This window comes from Anas acuta, chromosome 1 (assembly GCF_963932015.1).
Source record: "Anas acuta chromosome 1, bAnaAcu1.1, whole genome shotgun sequence".
Taxonomy (NCBI): Eukaryota; Metazoa; Chordata; class Aves; order Anseriformes; family Anatidae; genus Anas; species Anas acuta.
The window spans coordinates 9,484,960-9,506,118 of record NC_088979.1 but is presented as its reverse complement, the minus strand read 5'-3'; the positions used below and the strand labels follow the sequence as shown (position 1 = coordinate 9,506,118).

At 36.8% G+C, this 21,159-nt stretch overlaps 1 protein-coding gene across 1 annotated transcript; it reads left to right on the top strand.

Annotated features, from left to right (window-relative positions):
* The first annotated feature begins 1,675 nt into the window (after nt 1-1,675).
* Nucleotides 1,676-20,038, top strand: CHORDC1 (cysteine and histidine rich domain containing 1). Its single transcript, XM_068668981.1, has 11 exons — nt 1,676-1,998; nt 7,431-7,480; nt 9,456-9,512; nt 9,982-10,142; nt 10,725-10,825; nt 11,642-11,700; nt 13,433-13,503; nt 13,729-13,834; nt 14,881-15,000; nt 15,487-15,549; nt 16,066-20,038. Exons 1-11 carry the CDS (start codon nt 1,935-1,937, stop codon nt 16,207-16,209), a joined length of 996 nt encoding a protein of 331 aa, XP_068525082.1. The 5' UTR covers nt 1,676-1,934; the 3' UTR covers nt 16,210-20,038.
* The last annotated feature ends 1,121 nt before the right edge of the window (nt 20,039-21,159 follow it).

Sequence of the window (21,159 nt, the reverse complement as noted above, 5' to 3'; positions counted from 1 at the left end):
ACAAGACAGATACAGCTCAGTAACCTTCAGAGAACAGATTATGCGTGTGAAAATTAATAAGAAAATGAATTTTCAGATTTGTTTTTTGTTTGTTTTTAATGTAGCACTCTACAGAATTTTGAGCTATGAAACAAATACATTTTTAATGAATTCCCTTCTGAAAAATCTAAGGGTGGAATTCTATGTCACTGATGTAGTAATTGGGTGTGTAGTAGCACCACATGATAGATACTTCTTAGGAACGGTATGGATTTCTAACTTTATTTTTGTCCCTAGAAGTTTTATTTGTCAATGTTTGAACCAAACTCTATCAATAAGGCAGTAGTAAGAATGCTGTTTAATTGAGTATGCATAATGTTATTAAAACAAAGCATTTTTTGAATTGCTCCACAAATATAATCAGGGCAGAAATCTAAAAAAAAAAAAAAAAAAAAAAAGGGGGGGGGGGGGGGAGCTGTTTAGCTGTTTCTTTCTCAAACAGAACCATGGTGCTCACTACGGATAAAATGAAACCAGAGCCACAGGAAGAGCATAAAATTTATTTTACACCTGTAAATTTATGCTTATGTGGTACTGTTGTTGACAGCATATAAGGTGAATTTCATCTTTTAACAGCAGTTCTTGGCCCTAAGACAACAATGCAAACACTCCTACTTTAATTTTGTAATATGTTACCATCAATTTTCTCTTTATAAAATAAGCTATGCAACAAACAGAAACAATTTAAATGCATTATATGTGAGTAAGAGGGCAAAAAAACGATATTCTTACACCTCTTTCTTTTCAAATTGTTATTACCACATCTTATAAAGCTCCTGCTAAAGGGGAAAATAATATTTTTTCTGCTTTGATCAAAGCTTATCTTACGACAGCGCTCAGGAGGACCTTTATTTTTCTTTAGTAAGAGTTGAAGTACTCGATGGCTTTGGTACTCAACAGCTCTATTAAATATGAGTTTCTTGGCCCAGAATATGTCAATCATTACTTAATATACATAGATAACGGAGCAAAGAACACTTCACATGATCTTCCAGTCAGTAGTTGGTAGCTACACTGGAAGCAACCCCTGGTGATCATTTTCGCATCACTTAGCCCCCTTAAAGAAGCATTTTTAGCATAAACTTATTCTGCTCATTCTAAGTATCTATTTCAGGATGTCATATGCCTTACGAACACCTATGCACTTCTATTTTAAAAACTGCGCAGTAGATATTTACAGAAGGTTTGAAGAAACCAGTTTGTATTTGCTCACAGGAACGTAGCTTGTTGTAATTGTTAAACATGAGCCAATTGTTATGTATGCGCCTATTGTTATACACATCAAAGGAGCCTGGGCAGCAGAGGACACGTCACTCAGTCGGCTGACCGGAGCATTCCGGCGAACTTCCAGGAACTCAAACACAAAAATAATCTTTTTCTTAGCCAAGAACTTTAAACTTCATATGTAATCATACTTGTTTCTACACAGGCCCGGTGGTTTTAATACATATGCGTAAATATTCTTTGTAAATTAAGCTCACGTGTTCCAGTCACGCAACAAGCAAACTTCCTAATTACATCTTTCCCTATCACCCAGTCCCTCTTGAGGGGACATCTCAAAAAAAAAATAAAAAATTACAAGAACCGCCAAAGACCGGGCACCCGCCGCAGCCCGACCACTCGCCGACTCCTCAACCCCGCGGCGCGTAGCCGGCGCCGCCATTTTCTCCCTCCCCCTCAGCTTCTTCTTCCTCCTCCTCCTCTTCCCCCTCCTCTAGCGCCTGCGTATTCGCTGCCGCCCTCTTCCCCTCTCTCCCCGCTTCCTTCCTTCCCCCGACGAAGCTTCGTGAAGATTCCGGAAGGCTCCGGCCGGTTCTTTTCTCTGAGGCACCCGAGCCGCCACCGCTCCGCCAGGCTCCCGCTCTTCTCCCCTGCTACCCAGCGCCGCCGCCGCCATGTCCTTGCTGTGCTACAACCGGGGCTGCGGCCAGCGTTTCGACCCCGAGACCAACACGGAGGGTGAGAGATAGCGGGGGGGTCCCTCATCGTGCCCTGATGCGATTGGGAAGGGTGAGGGGGGGTCTGTAGGAGAGATCTGAGGGATCCCCGGTGCTCGGTCCCGGTGTGGAGCTGTCCCGGAGCCCTGGGCACAGCCAGCAGCAAGCAGTGACAGGGCAGCACCCAGGCTACCTCTGCATCCCCCGCCGTCTGCCTGCTGCCGCAAACTGCACCTCCTGGCCTGCTCCTCTCATGGGGAACTGATATTTGTATGTGGTGCTTCGCCTCACTAAATTTAGGGGTGAATTCCAAGAGGGCTGGGGGCAGCTGGACAGCAAAACCTGAAGGGCAACGGGGAGCCCGCCTGGCTAGTGACAGGTAACAAACTGCTCTCCTGTCAGAAGGAGCAGCTGATAACAAAGATTCTGCATCTCTTTGTAGGCTTAAGTTTGCTCTTGTCAGAATGCTGTTTGCAGTAACAGAAAGGAAAAGAGGCAGAAAAAAGCAGTTTTTATTACTGTGACACTGTAAAGGTAGACACTAGAGGCCTTAAGTAACAGAAGTTTTTCTTAAGAGTGCTTCTGAATATTTCTGTGGGTGTTGCATACATAGCAGTTACATTATCAACTATTATTTCATTAACTTACAGTACACATACTCATAGCAGGTAATTAAATGTGTTTTATGATCCATGCTTTGCCAAGTGCTCTGAGCTCTTGCTGAGCCTCCCCTGTGCATGCTGGGGGTCCTGTACCTGGTGAAACATCTTCATCATTCCTCAGAGGCTGCACAAGGGTGATCTGAGCTCTCAACAGGCTTGTCCTCAACTGGTTTGTAAAGTAGCTCTCTGGACTGAATTTCTAGAATGGCGTTTTTGCATTAACATAATTTTTAGTGACGCATAATATCAGAAGTGTGCTAACATGATCTAGCATGTGTATGTTCTGTGATTAAGAATCACTTAAACTGTCTTTAATTTTCTGATCTAAGTCTTTTCAAAGAGAAGGGCAGAATTGTGTGTAAGACTTGCTAATGTTAGTAACAGCAAAAGCGGGCAGTTTTGGAATGCTTCCACTCAGTAATCCCTCACAAAGTGGATAGGGTTTCTTAGATTAAAATTTTTCATTAGGATTTCATGACCTGTTTTTGCTATTCAAATAACAATTCTTTACAATTCCTCTTGTTCGAAAGTATATGTATGTTACAAATTGTAGTAGGCCCAATGTAATTGGCATGGCCCTGTGCTAACCACGTGGTACTTGGATTGAGAAAGACAATTTATCGAGATTAAGTTGTGTCAGTAAGTGACTGGAACATTTAATGGAGTTCCTGTGTTCTAGACTAAGTAGTTCTAAAGATAAACACAGTTCTTCACAGGCCACTTCAGAAAATCAAGTTTGACGTTTTATTTGCTGAAGTAGAATGTTTACAACTTTCAGCATCACTAAACTTCACCAAGATCAATGGGATGATTACTGCTTAAACATCCAAATCCCTATTTAGCTGTGCTTAGCTGTCAAGTTCAAATATTTCAGAGCTGGGAGAATGTTTCAGTCTAACATACAATAGGGGTTAAGGTTAATGTGTGTTAAGCACAAATATATATTCCTTTGATAAGTTTTATATTGACACAATTTAATATTTAAGCATAGTATCAATAGTTATTAGAAAGCTTTTTCTTTCAATGAAAATAGAAAATAAGTCCTGCTGGCCTCTGGATGTTTTAGGGTGTTTGTCTGAATTCAGTCTACAGTTATAGATATTGCCATAGTTATGACTGGTGTAAGAGGCCGTTAATCTTCTCTGTAGAATCAGGTGGCTGAAATAATATATGCATATATTTTCTGTAGAAACTCATTGTTTCCAAAAAATGAGCAAGTGGCAACTGGCTGACATGATGGACTCAGTGCCTCTTAAAGAGAGGCAGAAAAAACAGCCTGAGGGAAAGCATTAAAGGTATGTCTACACAATTGTGACTGAATGCACAGTTATGAAATAACTTGTGGCATGCCTAGCAAGGTACAAATTTAACATGCATTCTCAGTACATTAGCCGCTTGTTACATTCACACTGTTAAAAACTTGTGCAGCATCTGATGTGGAAGTTAGAACTTAAAGCCCTTCTGCCCCTTTTAAAGTTAATTATTTTATTTATTTAGAAATGAACGACCAATGAACATTTCTAATCCATTTCAAGGCCAGGTCAAAGTTTGATGCTAAAACAAAGCTTTGAGGTAATACTTTTATGTAGTTTTGAAAACAGGCCTGCTTAAAACTATAAAAGTTTTTCCTAGTCCTTAAAACTAGAGCTGAAAAGGTGGTGTGCACAAACAGAACAGACTAAAAGTGTATGCGTTGTGTATTTGTCACAATTTCCTCACTGTACTACAACAGTTCTTGGTTTAGGCCATAATTTAGAACTTTGTTAATGTGGTTTGATTTGGTCCTTTGCCAGAACAGAAAGACTTACTCTTTCATGATTGTTCATACCCTCTTACCTTTATCAAACTTCATGATGTTGTACCTGTAAGAGAAAGATAATTGCAGAGATGATGAAAGCTACAAATTTCTGACGTGGAGAGAGGTGGAATTGGAAGAAATGGTAGCCTGGATGTTTGGAATTCATCTGCCCATTCAGCTTTCTTTAACTTTGGTCCCTGTAATTCAAACTCTGTTCTTATGAAGTGCATCCTCTGATCCTTTGTCTTCCTTGCAGCATTCTGTTTTTCAGCCTGAGTCTTTCTTTATGAACTCTTTATAAGCTCTATGCCACATTTGTCCCGTTTTCCGCATTTTATTCCAACACCATGAGTAATTCAGTGGAATTCCATGATAGTTTCCTACCTTTAGCAAACTCTTGAAGACATCAGCTTTCCCAGGGAACCGAACAAAATTCATCAGATTTAATGAACTTTCATTGCTGCCAGGCTGTAAAGCATACCTTGCAAAACATTAGAGTGTTTCCACAGGATAGCGGGTCTGTAGGTTGTAGGTAGACATAGCTCATTTCATCCTCAAGAATTCAACAGGATTCCATCTTAAATACCTCTGACTTTGCCTGACCTGTACAATTTTCTACTTTAGCATGTAACAAAAAGTCTAATAAAGTGCTTAAACAAATCAACAAGGATGTAGAAGTCAGGTAATAGCACTCCAGCAGTGTGTGCATTGTGAGCCTAGGATTCGTTTGGGTAAGAAGCTAGCGTTTAAACAAGTGAAAATTTGTGGTACTGCCACCTCCAAAATGATCTGAATACGAGAGGAAAAATTACTTGCTTTGAAAAAACTTTTTTGTCCCTATTAAAGAAAGGTATTAACAGCAGTGGAGAGGTGATATACACACAGTATATATACTTATATATACTAATATATATACTAATATATATATATATATATGTGTGTGTGTGTATGTATGCAGTAAAAACATAGAATATCAACCAAAGGCTGCAAGCTGAGCTCAAACAAATCTGAAACACAAAATGTTTCTAACTGCTCAAGCAACTATTGCTGTGCGCTGAATGCCCCTTTTCCCCCACCTAATCTGAGATACTGTTACGAATGTAAAGTTTACAGGGACAAGAGTTGCTGGGCTCACTGTGAGTGAAAGTGAGTGACGTTCTGCTCTTCTCTGAAAGCAGAATGGCAGACTGCTTAGTGGGTAAGTCCTGCTGCCTCCTTTTGAGGCACTGCCACAGCATCTTCTCTTGTGAAGCACGCATGGCACTTCTCAGGTAGCAGCAAGGAGTGGGTTGTCAGCTGCTCCATGATGTACCTCCTGCTGAAAGGGCTTAAGGAAGCAAGGAGAAAGGATCGGACTGGGCCAGATGGACAAACGGATGCCTGTGTGTCTGACCTGTGCGCTGGATAGCTGCCTCTGAATTACTTGATTGTAAGATAGGTCGTGGTCTTGAGAAATGATGCACTGATTAACAACACCTCTCTCATTTGAAACCACGTAACTGTCAGGGGGTCAAAAATAGTAATTAAAATCTTCTCATTCAGAAGTATTCATTGCTACTTAGTTCTTCCATGATGGTGCTTGTGATAGCATGCTTTGATACTTCTGGAAAAGAATAGTTGCTATTTCTTAAAAATAAAAAACTAAGCAGTAAAGTCCTTGGTACAAAGCAGTTTGTCTCTATGTACAAAATTTTCTTATATTCTTGTGAGGGTTACCAGCATTAGCTTTTCATCCTGAAGCTGAAAGAATTGGTAGAAGTTTGTGGACATGTATGTAAGTCCTGCTGAGGGACGAAAGTTCTGAAATATTCCTCTTCCAGCTTGAGGTAGGAGCTATCATCTTAAGGCAGTGTGTCTGTTTGATTGCATTAGTGCATATATATAACTGAATATATATATATATAACTCTGAATATATAACTAAGGAAGAAAAAGTTGTTCAAAATCTACATTGTTTTAAAGTAAAATAGTGATTTGTCTTTAGCCCATTTAATATCTGTAGGCAGATTGTCAGTAAAGTTATTTATTACTTGTCTTATTTGCCTCATTATTTGAAATGTGATATTTCTTACTCGTGTTTTATGGAGGAGTATTATAAAAATTGTTACTGTTTGTGTCACTTTAAATTTTCTGTTTCCACCAAAAAATGCTTTAAAGACTAGAAGATAGCTAGTGTTTCCCATTATGTTCTTAATCAGATCATTAAAACATTATCTATGAGTATGTGTCAGGGATGTTACATAATCAGAGCAATTATATTACACTTCAAAAATACAAACATTAAGGAAAAAACGAACAGTTACTGCATAAATAGCTGTAATGTTGATAAACATCTGTGAATATTAACAGTTCAGTTAACAGAAGAGGTATTTCAGCGTGGTGTTTGTACAGAACCTAGTAATAATTAGTGGTATTCACATGGCTGAATTGTGTATGTTGAAGATTGGCCTTTGACTTCATGACCTTAAACATCTAGGAATCCACCAGTGATAAAAGAACAAGCTAATTATCATGGATAATTTAATGAACTCTGAGTGTTTCTACATAGAAGGCCTTGATCAGGTGCAAGCAGATGTATGTGATCATGTAAATGAGTGTTTTATGTCCGTCGTGTGGTCGCAGGGCCACCTTTATCACATCTCTGAATTACTAATGAGGACTACTGTTGAAAGCAAGGGATGATCTGTAGAAAGTTTACTTCCTCCAGTTACTTTTATAGAAGTAAAGAATAGAAGTTACTTTCAGGTGTCTGTTTTGTGATTTACATTGTGTAATACGGGGGGGAAGAACTCGATTGTTTCAGTTTAATGTATGTACTCAGAAAGCTTGTTCTGTGAAGTCTGCATTTTCCTTAATAATCATGTGCACCTGGGTAAGTGGTGGAACAGCTCATGACATACCTGAATTGCAAGCATGAAATTTTTGCTAGGTTTGTGATCAGATGAATAAGAATTCTTGGTATGCCTAAATATTAATAATAGTCATTTTCTTCTAGATTCATGCACATATCATCCAGGTGTACCAGTCTTTCATGATGCTCTCAAAGTAAGTATGCAAATATCTTTTTACGTCTTATCTTTCCGTATATGTAAAATGGTTGCTTGTTTTCCTTTTTCTCTTTTCCCAAGTCTGTCAGTTCTCTTCAGTAATGTCCAGTCTATAGCATTGGAGCAGCCCCATGAAATTAGAAAACCACACTTACTTAAAGGTGCAATAGGAACTGAAAACTATTCACACGATTTAAATGTTATGCAAGTCTGTTTGACTCATGTTTCTGTTAATTGACTTTAGATGTCTCTACAGTTTAATTAGGATCTTAGAATAGGTCTCTGGATATGTTGAGAGGAGTCATACTCCTTTCAGTTAATTCACTTGATTGGAATTTAGACCAGCTGCCTGCATTTACATGACTAGAGCACTAATATAAATGTGACATTTGCGTACTGTGGAAATTGTGTTCTGTTAATCTGATAAATTTATGTGTGGGCTAAGATGGAACTGCTTACCCATGCCCCTGATGGAGCTGTCTTGGGGCTACATCTTCAGTAGTGGAGTACATATACCTGGGACTGTCTGTAGTGATCAGGCCAACTGCATAGCCCATGTTTGTTATATTAAACTGTTCTGCTTCAGGATCTACTGGATACATCCAGAATGCCTTCTGGGAATGATTTGACAGAGAGCTGCTTAGGTTGTCCAAAACAGTACTGGAAATCCTTCTAACAATTTGATAGTAAATGGTCAGAAATCTGGGGTCCAGCCATGGAGTCTGGCACTGTTCAGTGTACTGACATAGATGTAGCCTCAGTGTCCTTTCTTAGGGATAGGAACTGCTGTTTGACTGAGTTAGGGGGCAGGCGTTTTTTGTTTGTTTGTTTGTTTTTTTCCTGATGTTCAGGAACTGCTTCTAGCAATGCATCTCAACTCTGTCCCATAATGTGGGTGTTTGGGGTGCTTGTGTGTGCTGGGTAGCACATTTTCTGTGAGCCAGCGGTCATATTGCAGGGCATGAGTCTAGAAGTGGCCACAGTGTGCCACTGGCAATAGATGATGGCAATTTGTTTTCTAAAAAAAAAATATAACTGTACTAACAACACAGTATATAAGACTTCTACCTAATTACAAGGACAGAAGTTATAAAATTTCTTCAAAAGCTTGTGTTTAATTTCTCTTACAGAAGCGCTGTTCTTAAAACAGGTACTGCTTCCCCTCTTCTTCCTAACTCTTGATCTAATTAAATTTATCATAATTTACTATGAGTAATTTTCTTCCTGATTTGAATTGTAGATAATTGAAAGTGGGCATGGGTGGACATCTTACTTCTGTGACTGTAGAAATAATGAGCATTTTGAGGATATTTTAAAACTACCTACTTAAAACCCAGTGGCTCATTGCTTAAGCACTCAACATGCTAGAAAAGCGTGTATGTTGTACAAACTACTAGTCTCAATAAGGTTCTTTTGAGTTTTGAGATATATTATTCACAGTACCAAGATAATTTTCTCTGTAATTGGGTTTCTGATGTAAAATAAAGTTCTCAGTTGCTGTAGTTGAAGAGAAGGCTATGCAATGCAGACCTCCAGTTTATGGAGGGAAATGAGCAGTTTAAAGACTTGCCTAGTGCTCAAGGAAGGAAAGTATCCTCATCATTTTATAAAGGGGGCTGTACATTATGCCACAGGTAAGTCTCAAGTATAATATTTGTTCATCCTATAACATCTATAAAGATGTTACTTTACAGGATAAAGTTAGATATCTGTTTTTTTTTTCTCATACAGAGTTGGTTCTTGTCATGGATGTTGCCTCATGTTTAATGCATTTTCTGATTAAGGCAGCTGTAACAGGTTTCTCTGTCTTTTAAAAATGCAGATGATTACAGTATTGTCCAAAGAAGGGAATAAAATAATTGGTGATCATGAAGTGCCACATCTTATAAAGCAATATAACTGGTCTGTTGCTTTTTATAAACTGCTTCAAAATAAGGTAATCACGCTTGTTTTTTGTTCAAAAATGTTCATAGGGTTGGTCATGTTGTAAGAGAAGAACAACAGACTTTTCTGACTTCTTAAGCATTGTGGTATGTACTCATGATTATTTACAATTTTTACACTTATCAAATCACAGCTTGCATGTTGAAAATTTGCTTAATTTTGTTACAACTGTCTTAAATCTTGAGTACACTACTTTTCCTGCGGTAATGTTGAAGTTGTCTCATTTTTCAAGTTGTAATGAATATAATTCATTCCATCAAAATCTGTTTGCAGTCTTGTTAATAATGAAGGGTCAATGCGTTGTTGCTTGATTTTGAAAAGTATGCATTTTTATTTAAAGTACTTGCAAATGAAGATATTTTTCATCATAGTTGTAGGATTACATTCATGGCCAATGTTATGAGTTGGGCTAAAGTGGAAGATGGTCTAAAAATGTAAAAAAAACTTGTGGCTTTTGATAGCTTGAAATTGTGCACACAAAATACATTGCATATCTGTGTGTGTGTGTATATATATATAAAATATATATAAACAAACATATCCTTTCCGTAATAGGGTTGTACAAAGGGTCACCATAATAGTGAGAAACCTCCTGAGCCTGTTAAACCAGAAGTCAAAACTACCTCTGAGCGAAAGGAACTAGCTGAACTGAAACCCAAATTTCAAGAACACATAATTAAAGCACCAAAACCACTGGAAACAATTAAAAGACCGAGGTATTGTATATAATATTTTTTTTTTCAAAATTTGTGGTTGGTTGACCGAGTTAAACCTTATTTGATTAAGTGTTACACAGCCTGTACAGTGTAAAAATTCACAAATTATCGTTAAAAGAGCTTGTGTTTGGTAGCAGTGATGATGTTATCTTTGTCTTTACAATGAGATAAAAGAGTTGGGCTTGGGACAAGATATTACTGGATCTCTCAACACTTAACTTCTTGGGAAAATAAACCATGGTGTAAAGCCTCATAATTTAGAAAGCCACTAGCAATACTGTTTACCGTGTCTAACACACATAAAAACAGTAGGGTAGGGTGCGTGCATGTAGATTCCTTAATCTCTCTGGTTTGATTTTATTGTTGTAGAGTACTTAAGATTTCCTGTTGAAAACTAAGACCTTCTAAATTTCTAGGCTGGTTTCTCATACAGAGTACGAATGGGCACTTAGCAGTCTAGTTTGTTGTTGTAAGGGAGATTGGAAAGGAAGAGTCTTATTGCAAGATTGAAAGTTACTACTCTGTCATTTTTTGTAAATTTTTTTTCATGAAGTTGACATGAATACATGGACATTTTTTTAGCCCAGATGAGCCAATGACAAATTTGCAGCTGAAAGTATCAGCTTCCTTGAAGCAAGCACTAGATAAGCTGAAACTGTCATCAGAAAACGAAGAGAAAAAAGGTAAGGATATAGGCAGGTTAAGTAGGTATATGACACTTCTTGTCAAATAAATAAAGATGCTATTTTTTGTTGTTTCTGAGGTAATTATTTGACAAAGACAATATTCTGGAAAGCACTTCTCTGTAAAACGATAATCAAAGTTAAATGTGAACAGTGTGGGGGCTTGGGTATTAGGAGCGGTATGTTCCCACGTCAGTTACATGAACTGCTTATTATATAAGATATCCTGCAATAATGAACATCATGGGGACATTCATTTCTAAACAAATGGCTCAAAGAATTTCCAAGAAATGAACTGTACTCCTTTACAAACATAATACCATATGATGCCTTTCATAAACCGGTGAAATTCTGCTGAACACTAGCTGGTTCTCCCTTGTCTACTTTCCATCTTTTTTTTTTTTTCTCCCAGAGAGCATTTCAAGTTTGGTTCTTTTAGAAACACTTTCTAACTTCAACCTATGTCCATTTGTGGTTATTTTATACCCTTTTGTGCTTTTGCTAAAACTGTCATTTTGCTATTATTTCTCCTTGATCAATTAATAGCAGGAGCCTTTTACAGTCTCAGTTTTACCAAAAAGATTTAAAAAAAAAAAAAAGTGATTGTAGTTTTGTAATTGTTTCACTTACAGTTATTGGAATATTTGTGTAATTTCTGTTTCTTTGTACCTTTCTGGCAGATTTCAGTGACAAGCAGAAGATAGATGACTTGTTTTTTCTAATCTTTTTGATTCTTTGCAGTTCTCAATAAAAGCAAAATATTTTGTACGTTGTATACTTCAGTTGCTTTTTTCTGTAATATGATTCTTTTTGCAGAGGAGGAGAGTGATGAAATCAAGATTGGGACAGCATGTAAAAATGCAGGCTGTTCAAAAGTAAGTGGTTTGGTGTCACACTTGCCTGCTAAACTATTACGTGTTCGGTTTTGTCTTGTTTTGTTTGTTCCCCCTCCCCCAGTACAAATCGATTGGAAATAGGATAAATTCCATCAGGCTTAACAAATATACATTCAGTAACATACTTTACTATTGACAAATGTGGGCTGTTTTGTGTGGTGGATGTAATAGGTATCAGATGTTTTGTTTTTTTTTTGAGGTCCATCCTGAACTCAGAATCACAGAATGGTTTGGGTTGGAAGAGACCTTAAAGATCATCTAATTCCACTCCCCTGCTATAGGTAGGGATACCTCCCACCAGACCAGGTTGCCCAAAGCCCCATCCAGCCTGGTCTTGAATACCTCCAGGAATGGGGCATCCACAGGTTCTCTGGGCAACCTGTGCCAGTGCCTCACCACCCTCTGAGTGAAGAATTTCTTCCAAATATCTAATCTAAACCTACCCTCATTTAGTTTAAAGTCATTCCTCCTTGTCCTATCACTGCACCCCCTGACAAAGAGTCCCTCCCCAGCTTTCCTGTAGTCCCCTTCAGGCCCTGGCAGGCCGCTGTAAGGTCTTCGTGGAGCCTTCTCTTCTCCAGGCTGAACAACCCCAACTCCCTCAGCCTGTCTTCGTAGGAGAGGTGCTCCAGCCCCTTGATCATCCTTGTCGTCCTCCTCTGGACTCTAATTCTACCATGACCTTCTTGTGCTGGAGGCCCCTGATCTGAGTACAGTACTCGAACTTCTAATCATCAAGCTTACCAAGCATACAATACTGAAGTGTTTCAACTTAAAATGTTAAATAATATATTGGTGAGATGTAGCTTACTGATAGCACTTGAATTGCTCTTGATAACCTGAATGTACTTCAGAAACATCTGCAAAGATGTTCATCAGCATCACTTAATGCTTCCTGCCAGAAGAATCACCAAAGAAAATTGTTATAACACTTCTAGCATTGAAATTAGTCTTTATATTACATGGTCTTTTAAACTGACACTGTTGTTTTGTTTGCTTGTGGTGTGTTTTGTTGCTTTTTTTTTTTTTCTGACACTTGTTTTGTACAGAACAGGAGAGTCAAATTGAAATAGGTATTTCACTGGACATCTGCAACTTTCTGAAAGTTTCTAGTGAAACTCTGGTTGGATAAGGATTTAGAGCATTCACTTGTTCGTGTTAGGAAGAACTGACATAATACTCATTGGCACAGATGCATATTGTTAGATTTGCTTCTGTTTAAGAATCATAGATCATGGGACCATGTAGGTTGGAATAGACCTTCAAAATCTAGTCCAACCATCAGCCTGACCTACCAAGTCCCATCACCAAACCATGTCCCTTGGTGCCACTTCCATACATCTCTTAAATAGTTCCAGGGACAGGGATGCCACTACTTACCTGGACAGCCCGTTCCCATGTTTGACCACCCTCTTCATGAAGAAATTGTTTCTGGTATCCAGTCTAACCACTCCTGGCACAACTCGAGGCCATATGTTCAGTTCCTTGTCCTGAAAACTGAGTAAAGGAATGGAAAATCGATTTGTGCTGGACCATGCAACTTTAATGTATTTCCTTTGAAGTACTTTCTTTCTCTGAATTTTCAGAGCATTTTTAAAGGTGGATATCTCTGAGATAAAGTGATCTTTATGAACACTTTTTTTTTTAACCCTTTGGTCCACTTCCTATAATAGTAAACTAAATGCTTTGCTTTTTTTTTTTTTTTTACCAGACATACCAAGGACCGCACAGCACTGAAGATGTGTGTATATACCATTCTGGTGTACCTATATTCCACGAAGGGTTAGTATTCAGTTAGCTTGATTTTTAATTAGTCTGTTACCTGTTACTGCTTTCTTTGTAGGTGTTACCTTGTTTTCATTCTCTGTTTCTAACAGTCGAAAATGGCAGTGATTGAAAAGGGTCTCCTAAATTAATGGTAATATTGCATAAGGAGGAAAGATCTTAAGTATTAACAATAGTGTCCTAAATATTGTTTGTTAATTACCTTCTTTGCAAACTTTAAAGGATGAAGTATTGGAGCTGCTGTAAAAGGAAAACGTCTGACTTCAATACATTTTTAGCTCAAGAAGGCTGCACAACAGGAACACACGTATGGACTAAAAAGGATGCAGTGAGTAGCATTAACGTTTGTGCTATAGCAGGGCAGATAAAGTCTGTGATGTTACCCAATTTGGGGGAGGGATGTGTATAGAAGGGTCTCTTTTGGACTCTCAACAGAATTTGGGTTCTGTTTACATGTCTGGTTTTCTGCTTTGAAGCATACTGGATGTCTTGGTTTGACTACTAGTAGAGCAAATAGAGAGCTTCTTAGTTTATAGCATTGAGATGTTGGAAAAAAAAATGCAGAATTAAAAAGTACAAAATATTTCCATTCAAGGTTTAAAAGGTTCTCAGAGAATATCTCAGAATTTAATAATGGAACTGAGTGCTTTCTTTAAAAAAAAAAAAAAAAAAAAAAAAAAAAGCTGTTCGCATGTTGGATGCAGATGAACACACAATTCCTATCATGAATATATTCTTCAAATTCTTGATACTGCAGACATCAGGATCAGTTAACAAAAGAAAATGAAAGATGTATTGTAAGAGGGTGCCATCGACGTCTTTCTCGTTCAGAGAATTGCTGCTTGCTTTGAAGATTCATGTTAAAGCAGTAGTTTCAGATATTAAAAAGGGGGGGAGGAAGCTGAAGTGCTAAGCCTAAAGCAGAAGAGCGTTCTTGTAAAGAATTCACTCACATTAAGAAACTATTCATTAAATGTGTGCATATTGAGATAATGGGCTTCTAGCCGATTGGAGTCCCTGCTTTCTTTGTTTCATTTCTTCCCACTGTCTGCTGTATAACTCTAGTTTTGTAAAGGAGAACATGTTACTTTCATTCCATCAGTGTTCCTGCTTCTTACCATAGTCTATCTCCTGAACACTGTTTTCCTCACTGCTATTGTATGTCAGGGTCCAGTATCTGAAATAAAGAATATAGTTGGTTTTCTTTTTGTTGTTGTTTTATAATAAATATAAATAGAGATTTGCACTCTCATTTGAACACAGGGTATATTCCTATGCTAGCTATGTTTAATGGCTGTTAAAATAGTCCCAGGATTTAATTCTGATTAATACTCCTGAATATTATTTTTTCCCTGTAACCTTTTATTTATATAGGGAAAGAAGGTAGTTCCGTGCAGGCATGATTGGCACCAGACTGGAGGAGAAGTTACTATTTCAATATATGCTAAAAATTCTGTTCCTGATCTGAGCTATGTAGAAGCAAATAGTACAATGGTGAGTTCCTACTTTAATAGGTGATTCCTTTCTAATTTGTACAGAAGCCTGAAGTTAGAAAAATACAGCTTCTGCTTTATTTATGGAATGATGGAATTCCATCATCACATGTGTAAATAATAATAGATTTGTAATTTCATTGTATTTGGCTTAAAGTAATTGAATATTGTTCTTGCTAGTGTGCACTTCCATGGGTAGTCATATTAAACAAGTGTTAAAATGATACTTCTGTGATTTCTTAATCATTCATTTGGAAAAAATGAAAGAACTTGCAGTAGGTCTATATGGCCACTATGGTACACAGACTAAGATACTTCAACACAATCTATTAGAATGTATTTTCCACTTCTGTGTATGAGGGACAGTTTGATCACTTTGTTTGTTGTAGGATCTGAGTCCTAATATGATATATTTTACATAAATATACTTGAGGTGTCTCATGTCTTACTAGCCTGACAAAATTTTCTGTTGTTTTTCCTTTTTAAGTTAAATATTCATATTGTATTTGAAGGAGAAAAGGAATTTCATCGCAATGTGAAATTATGGGGAGTAAGTATAAAACATTGTTTCTATTTTTAAATAAAAAACACACCACAAAACTAACAATACCACAAACCCTTAGCTGCTTCTCTATAAAAGCAGTTGTTTTCCTTGTTACTTATTGAAAAAAAAAATAAATTGCATGTCATTCAGTAATTAAATGTAAATCAAAATCTAGTGCCTCAAGTGACTGGGCCTGGCATCGACTCTTATTTGAGTGGAAGGTTAGACAAGGTGACCTCTCGAGATTCCCGCCAACCCAATTTGTCCTAAGATTCTATCCTAAATACGATAGTGGTGTTAGATAAAAACTCTTAATGTTATGTAATTACTGTTTTATGTATGCATTAGACCTATATTTATATTGTACATACATGTTCATAGCTTGGGAGCGGGAAAGGGCTGGCTTTTCCAGATAAGAGGGAACTCCATCTACCTAAACATCTGATGAAGTCTAGTGATAAGGTACTCTTCTGAACTTAATTCAGTTTTGTAAAGTGAGGTGTGACGTGTTTTCTCTTTCAGGTAATTGATGTAAAGAGGAGTTATGTGAACATGACAGCTACAAAGATTGAAGTTACTATGAGAAAAGCAGAGCCTTTATTATGGGCAAGTCTTGAATTACCAGTATCCAACACAGAACAAAAGAAAGAGAATTCAGATCAATAATAATTCCAAGAGACACGATATATCCCATCCTGAAGTGGTGACTTGCTACTGTAATCAAGTATTTAACTTTTATATAGATAACTTTTTTTTTTAATGCTAGACCTTATGTTCCACTCTACAAAAAAAAAAAAATGCACAGTAAATGAGGGTGTCAACTTGAAGAGTAATAGCTGGTTCTTCTGCTCTTGCTTCCGTGAGTGTATTTATTCTAGCTGGAGCGTCTCAATGGGAATTTAAAATAAGAGCTATTGCCCTGTGTTTACAACCTTACCTACTATGCACTGACTACCCAAACAGATAAGCTTTCAGTACACAGTGTGTGTTAATTTTTCAAGTCTTCTGTTTAGACTGGATCTGCTTGGTAGTATGTTCAATTCAGCACTCTTCATTATAAAGCATACAGTATTACAGATCTGAGTTTTTGAAGTGATAAACATGCAATTCCACATCTAAAATAAAAAGGCACATGAAAACAAATGTGAAAGAACACTTGTAGACTTCCATTTTTGTCTGCTGAAACTAATGTTTGTTTCAATATCTGCTGGCTGTAGAGGTATAAAATAAAAGGTATTTTAGTAAGTGTTTCAGTATTTCCCGATACTTGCTGTCTTTCAGGTATAAAAGCAAATCAGATTAAAATAAGAACAAAGATGGCAAGAGGGGATTTTTCCTATTCTCCTAACTTTGATACTTGAATTTTTAAATGTAAACATGAGCGGACAGTGAATATGGCTGAATAACAGCATCTCAGCTGTAGAAAATACACAAACTGCAGAATATTGTAAAGTTACCCAGCTACTGTATATATTTGACAGTCTTTACAATATGTATTCGGTCCTATTCTGCAACATTCAAAACTATGAATTTTCTCAGAGTGGATATTTTTAGGAGGAGAAGACAATATGCACTGTAGGTATCTTGGGAAAATCCTTTCTATGTAGATATGCAGAGCTCTTTTTCCCAAGGATGGTAATCTAGGAACTAAATTTACGGAATAACTGAAATCTTAGGAGAAACAAACAACAAGCTTTAAAATGCCCGTCTCAAATCATAATCGTACTGTTAAGCTAAAATATTTTTAAAATACCTTTTTGAAGAGCATAAGCAAAATTGTAATTTGAAATCAGGACCTTAAATTTGTTTCCAGTTCTGCAGCAATAATGATTTGTAGCTGAAAACAGGATAGTTTTAAAGACTTCTGTCTTAGACTTCTGTCTAAGGAATAATTCATGCAGTGATATTGCTTTCTATTTCTGCTTGAAATCGTTCCTTAATTTTAGATTGTAGCTGAAATAAAAATGCTTTAATGTGTAAGTCAACCAAAATATATATTATTATTTATTGTGCCAAAATGTAAATATACAAACAAAAAGCCTTGTGGGCTGTGGAATGTGGTGATGCTCATCTGTCTACCTTGGCAGACCTGAAATGAGTCCAAGAGAAACAGTGAAAGTAGTGAAGGCATTCTGAAGTCAATATGGATTTCTCAGAATCTTAGTGTTTCCAACAGGTATAATTTGTGTTGAGTTCAGAGTTCTGTCTTCGGCAGTACTTGAAATTCTTGAAGTAGTAACATACACATTACTGAAGAAACCAGCCCCAAACACCAAAAAAGTAACACTGGTGTTGAAATCTGTTTTAGAGCTTCTTTACCTTTTTCCTTATTGATTTGGAGGAAGTGTGGTTGCTTACTCCTTTGGGCCCCTATTAAAAATTCAAGTGCCAAGTTCTGCTTGAAAAATTCCATCAAATTCTAATAATTCCTTTTAAACAAAAATAAATACATTTGAAAACACCACGTGCAGTGAAGTACAAGCTTACAAAAATGTATGCCTGCAGTTGCTCATCTAAAAATTGTTCAGGTGTTCCCCACTGAGTTCTGAGCCAACAACGGGAGCTTATATTAGTGTAATATTAAGAACAATTACTTCAGCGGATGAAAAATTCTAGATACCTGTAACTATCAGCATGTCATCTGTTTTTTTTTCTGTTTTGTTTTTAACATTTAAATAACTGCAAGGGAAACAGAATTTCTTCAAAAACAAAATGTAATTTTAAAGCAATCCTTGTGACCCTTGAGTATGCTAAGCACTTAATTGAGCAAAATCTGGATGAATGGACTTTTGCTTTAACATTGTAGACTTTGGGACCCTGTAACTGTTTTTATACTCCTTGAAACTAGATTCTGCTAGAAGCAGGATCAACATTGTAGTAGTGAGTGGAAGAAAGCTCCTGCAGACAATGTCCTCAGTTTTGCTTTTTTTTTTTTTTTTTGTGGTCGTTATTATTCATTCCTTCTATTCCTGTTGTTTATACTCTCAGCAGGGAACAACAGATGCCTCAGGAGTTGCATAATAACTTTTCCACCTCAATGACAATATAAACACTTTTAAAATGCACCTATTTAAGATATTTAAGAACATGAGCAAACAAAACCCCAGTTTATATCAGACAAAAATGCGTGGATTTTACAAATAGCAGCCTGCTTCTCTATGTCTTATGATGATTTTCAAAAAGTTAAGCTTTCAGATGGCTTATGTCATGAGTCTTGTTTAACTGCATTCTTAGCAGCTTTTTATAACTATTTGTGTGCATCCATCATCAAGCTGCAAAAGCTGTATTGCTGAATTTGAGTACTTTGAGCAGATCATAGTGGTTGCTCAGAACAGTCTTAATCAAAACATGCCGGTGTTTTACAAAATGACATCTTGATATGGCTAGTGGTATCTATTTCCAATAGAATTGGGTTTGACTTTGGCTTTTATTAGTAAATGCAGGGGGAAAAAATATAACTATGGTATATGAAAATAATCATAATGCTTCTCAAAAGCAAATTTTGAGAACTAAGCTAAACAGTCTTGCTCATGTAGGCTGTCATCTATTTAATAATAGTGAAATTAAATTGGGAAGTGCAAAAGGTTATGTACTGGGATATGTGCAGTTCAGTTTGCCACTTCATGGTTTTGAGAGTTGTCCTGTATTTAACAAGTTGTTTAACTTGTGGTCTAGCTATATTTTTATAATTATAAGACTTTAAAAAGTTATGCTGTGTTTCAGAATGGGTTTGCATATTACATGTAGACAGTACATTATATGTCTCAGATATGATTGTACCAGGGGCATGTAAAAACTTCACAATACATTTTTAATGAGACAAAAACTGTGTGGGTGCACGGATTTGTAACAGAAATCTTAATCTTTTTCGTCATGCTTAAGCCCATTTTCCTACCTACTGTTGTTATGTCTAAAACAGAACATTTCCTGGAGGAGTTGGAGTTCATTTTTAATGTTCACATGCTGTTAGCACTGGGCTGTTCAGATACTCTGTTATATTTTACATGGCACTGATGTAACTTCACAAAAAAAACTTCCATCTCTAAGACGATCTTCTGGAACACTTGCATTATCAAGTCACCATTTCAGTAGTTTAGGGACTAGTTATATTAGGAATTTTGCCTTGAAAAAACATCTACTTATTCTATGTAATGATGCATTTTTTGCTTGCATTCTTTAAAAATGGCATGATTACTGGTTAAGTACTGTATCTGTTAATCAATTGTCTTTCCCTCTTGCTACTATTTTTTTGTCTTCATTCAGGAAAGAGATCCTATTTAAAGTAATGAGTTACGTGTCTGGAACACTGTTTTAAGGCATTAATAATTTTGCCATTATAAATGAGAGTCTTGAATTGCGGTTGGGGGGGAGAGATGTCTTTTTGCATGGTTATTTGATTCTGCACATTCATAAAACTTAAAAGCAGAAATTAATCTCATGTCTTCATGTTCCATTTTTTTCTAAATTTATTCAATAAAATTCTTATTACATGCTGGTTATGCTTGGACTTTTTGACTTTATGGGAGAGGTCTTCCCTTTGGATTTGTAACACAGTTATGAAAATGTGGGCATTTTCCACGGGTCAGTCTGTATACAAGGGAAACTGTCTAAGGGGCACAAAGTTCGAACCATGTTAATAAAACCAACATTCTTCTGTTGAATTGTTGAACGTTTTATTTTCATGTTAGCATGAACAGGAATGAAGGAACCTGCTGCACATGAGCACTGTCAAGTGTGCATTTGTCATCAGTCTTGTGAGTTCAAAGGGAAAGGGGATGTAAAAACAGATCCTTGCTATCTATACCTGTACATGAAATGCATGAATGTGATTTTCTTCAAATTAATTGATCAGCTGTATGATGACTGATTGTGGTTATCCAGAAAGCATGTGTTTTGTTTTGTTTGTTTTTGCACGTGTGTGTTGTTTTTTGTTTGTTTGTTTTGTTTTGTTTTCAGCCAGTGCTGCTTTGTGGCAGAGAGCATCCTTTTGAATAGAATATTTAATTTTTGTTACCTACTAAGAGCAGCTATTTGAAAAATTAGTTTCTGGTTAAATATTAGTAACAGCTGCATTTGCAACTAAGTCATTTAAAGCTAGCTGGAGGCAGAACTGTACCTTATAGCCATCTATAAAATGTGGTTAGTCCCAGAACCTTGTTCTCTGGAATGTTTATTTTAAATTAAGTATAAATATTGATACTGCAGTAGTATTACGGAATTCAGTGCTTAGAGTTGAACTGTGCTTCTAATATGCTTAACCTAATTTGTTCTTCCTCATTGAAAATCAGACTTGTGTATTAGAGGCACTTGATACTGTGCACTTCCAGACCCTGAGGGACTTTTTAAATTTTTTAAGGAGTGCCTTATAATCAAGTAATATTGTATACATGAACATTAACCCAAAATTCTGAAGTTCTGCCTTCACTTGTGAAAGTAGTTAACATTTTGATTGTTTGCTTACAAATATAGTCTACAACAGAAGTGTTCAGAATTATTCTTTGATTGGAGCTCTGAAAATCAGAAGCCTGTCAGCAGCTCTGTTAGAAGATTTTTACTTTAATTAATTTATAAATTAAATGGAGCTCTTATGCTTGCCAAGAGCCGTGTGGTAGCAAC

Excerpts from the sequence above, each read along its gene's own strand:
- CHORDC1 (XM_068668981.1), top strand. The coding sequence starts at position 1,935 with ATGTCCTTGCTGTGCTACAACCGGGGCTGCGGCCAGCGTTTCGACCCC. Across the intron at positions 9,513-9,981 it reads CTGACTTCTTAAGCATTGTG|GGTTGTACAAAGGGTCACCA; the intron begins GTATGTACTCAT and ends TTTCCGTAATAG. Across the intron at positions 15,550-16,065 it reads GCAATGTGAAATTATGGGGA|GTAATTGATGTAAAGAGGAG; the intron begins GTAAGTATAAAA and ends TTTCTCTTTCAG.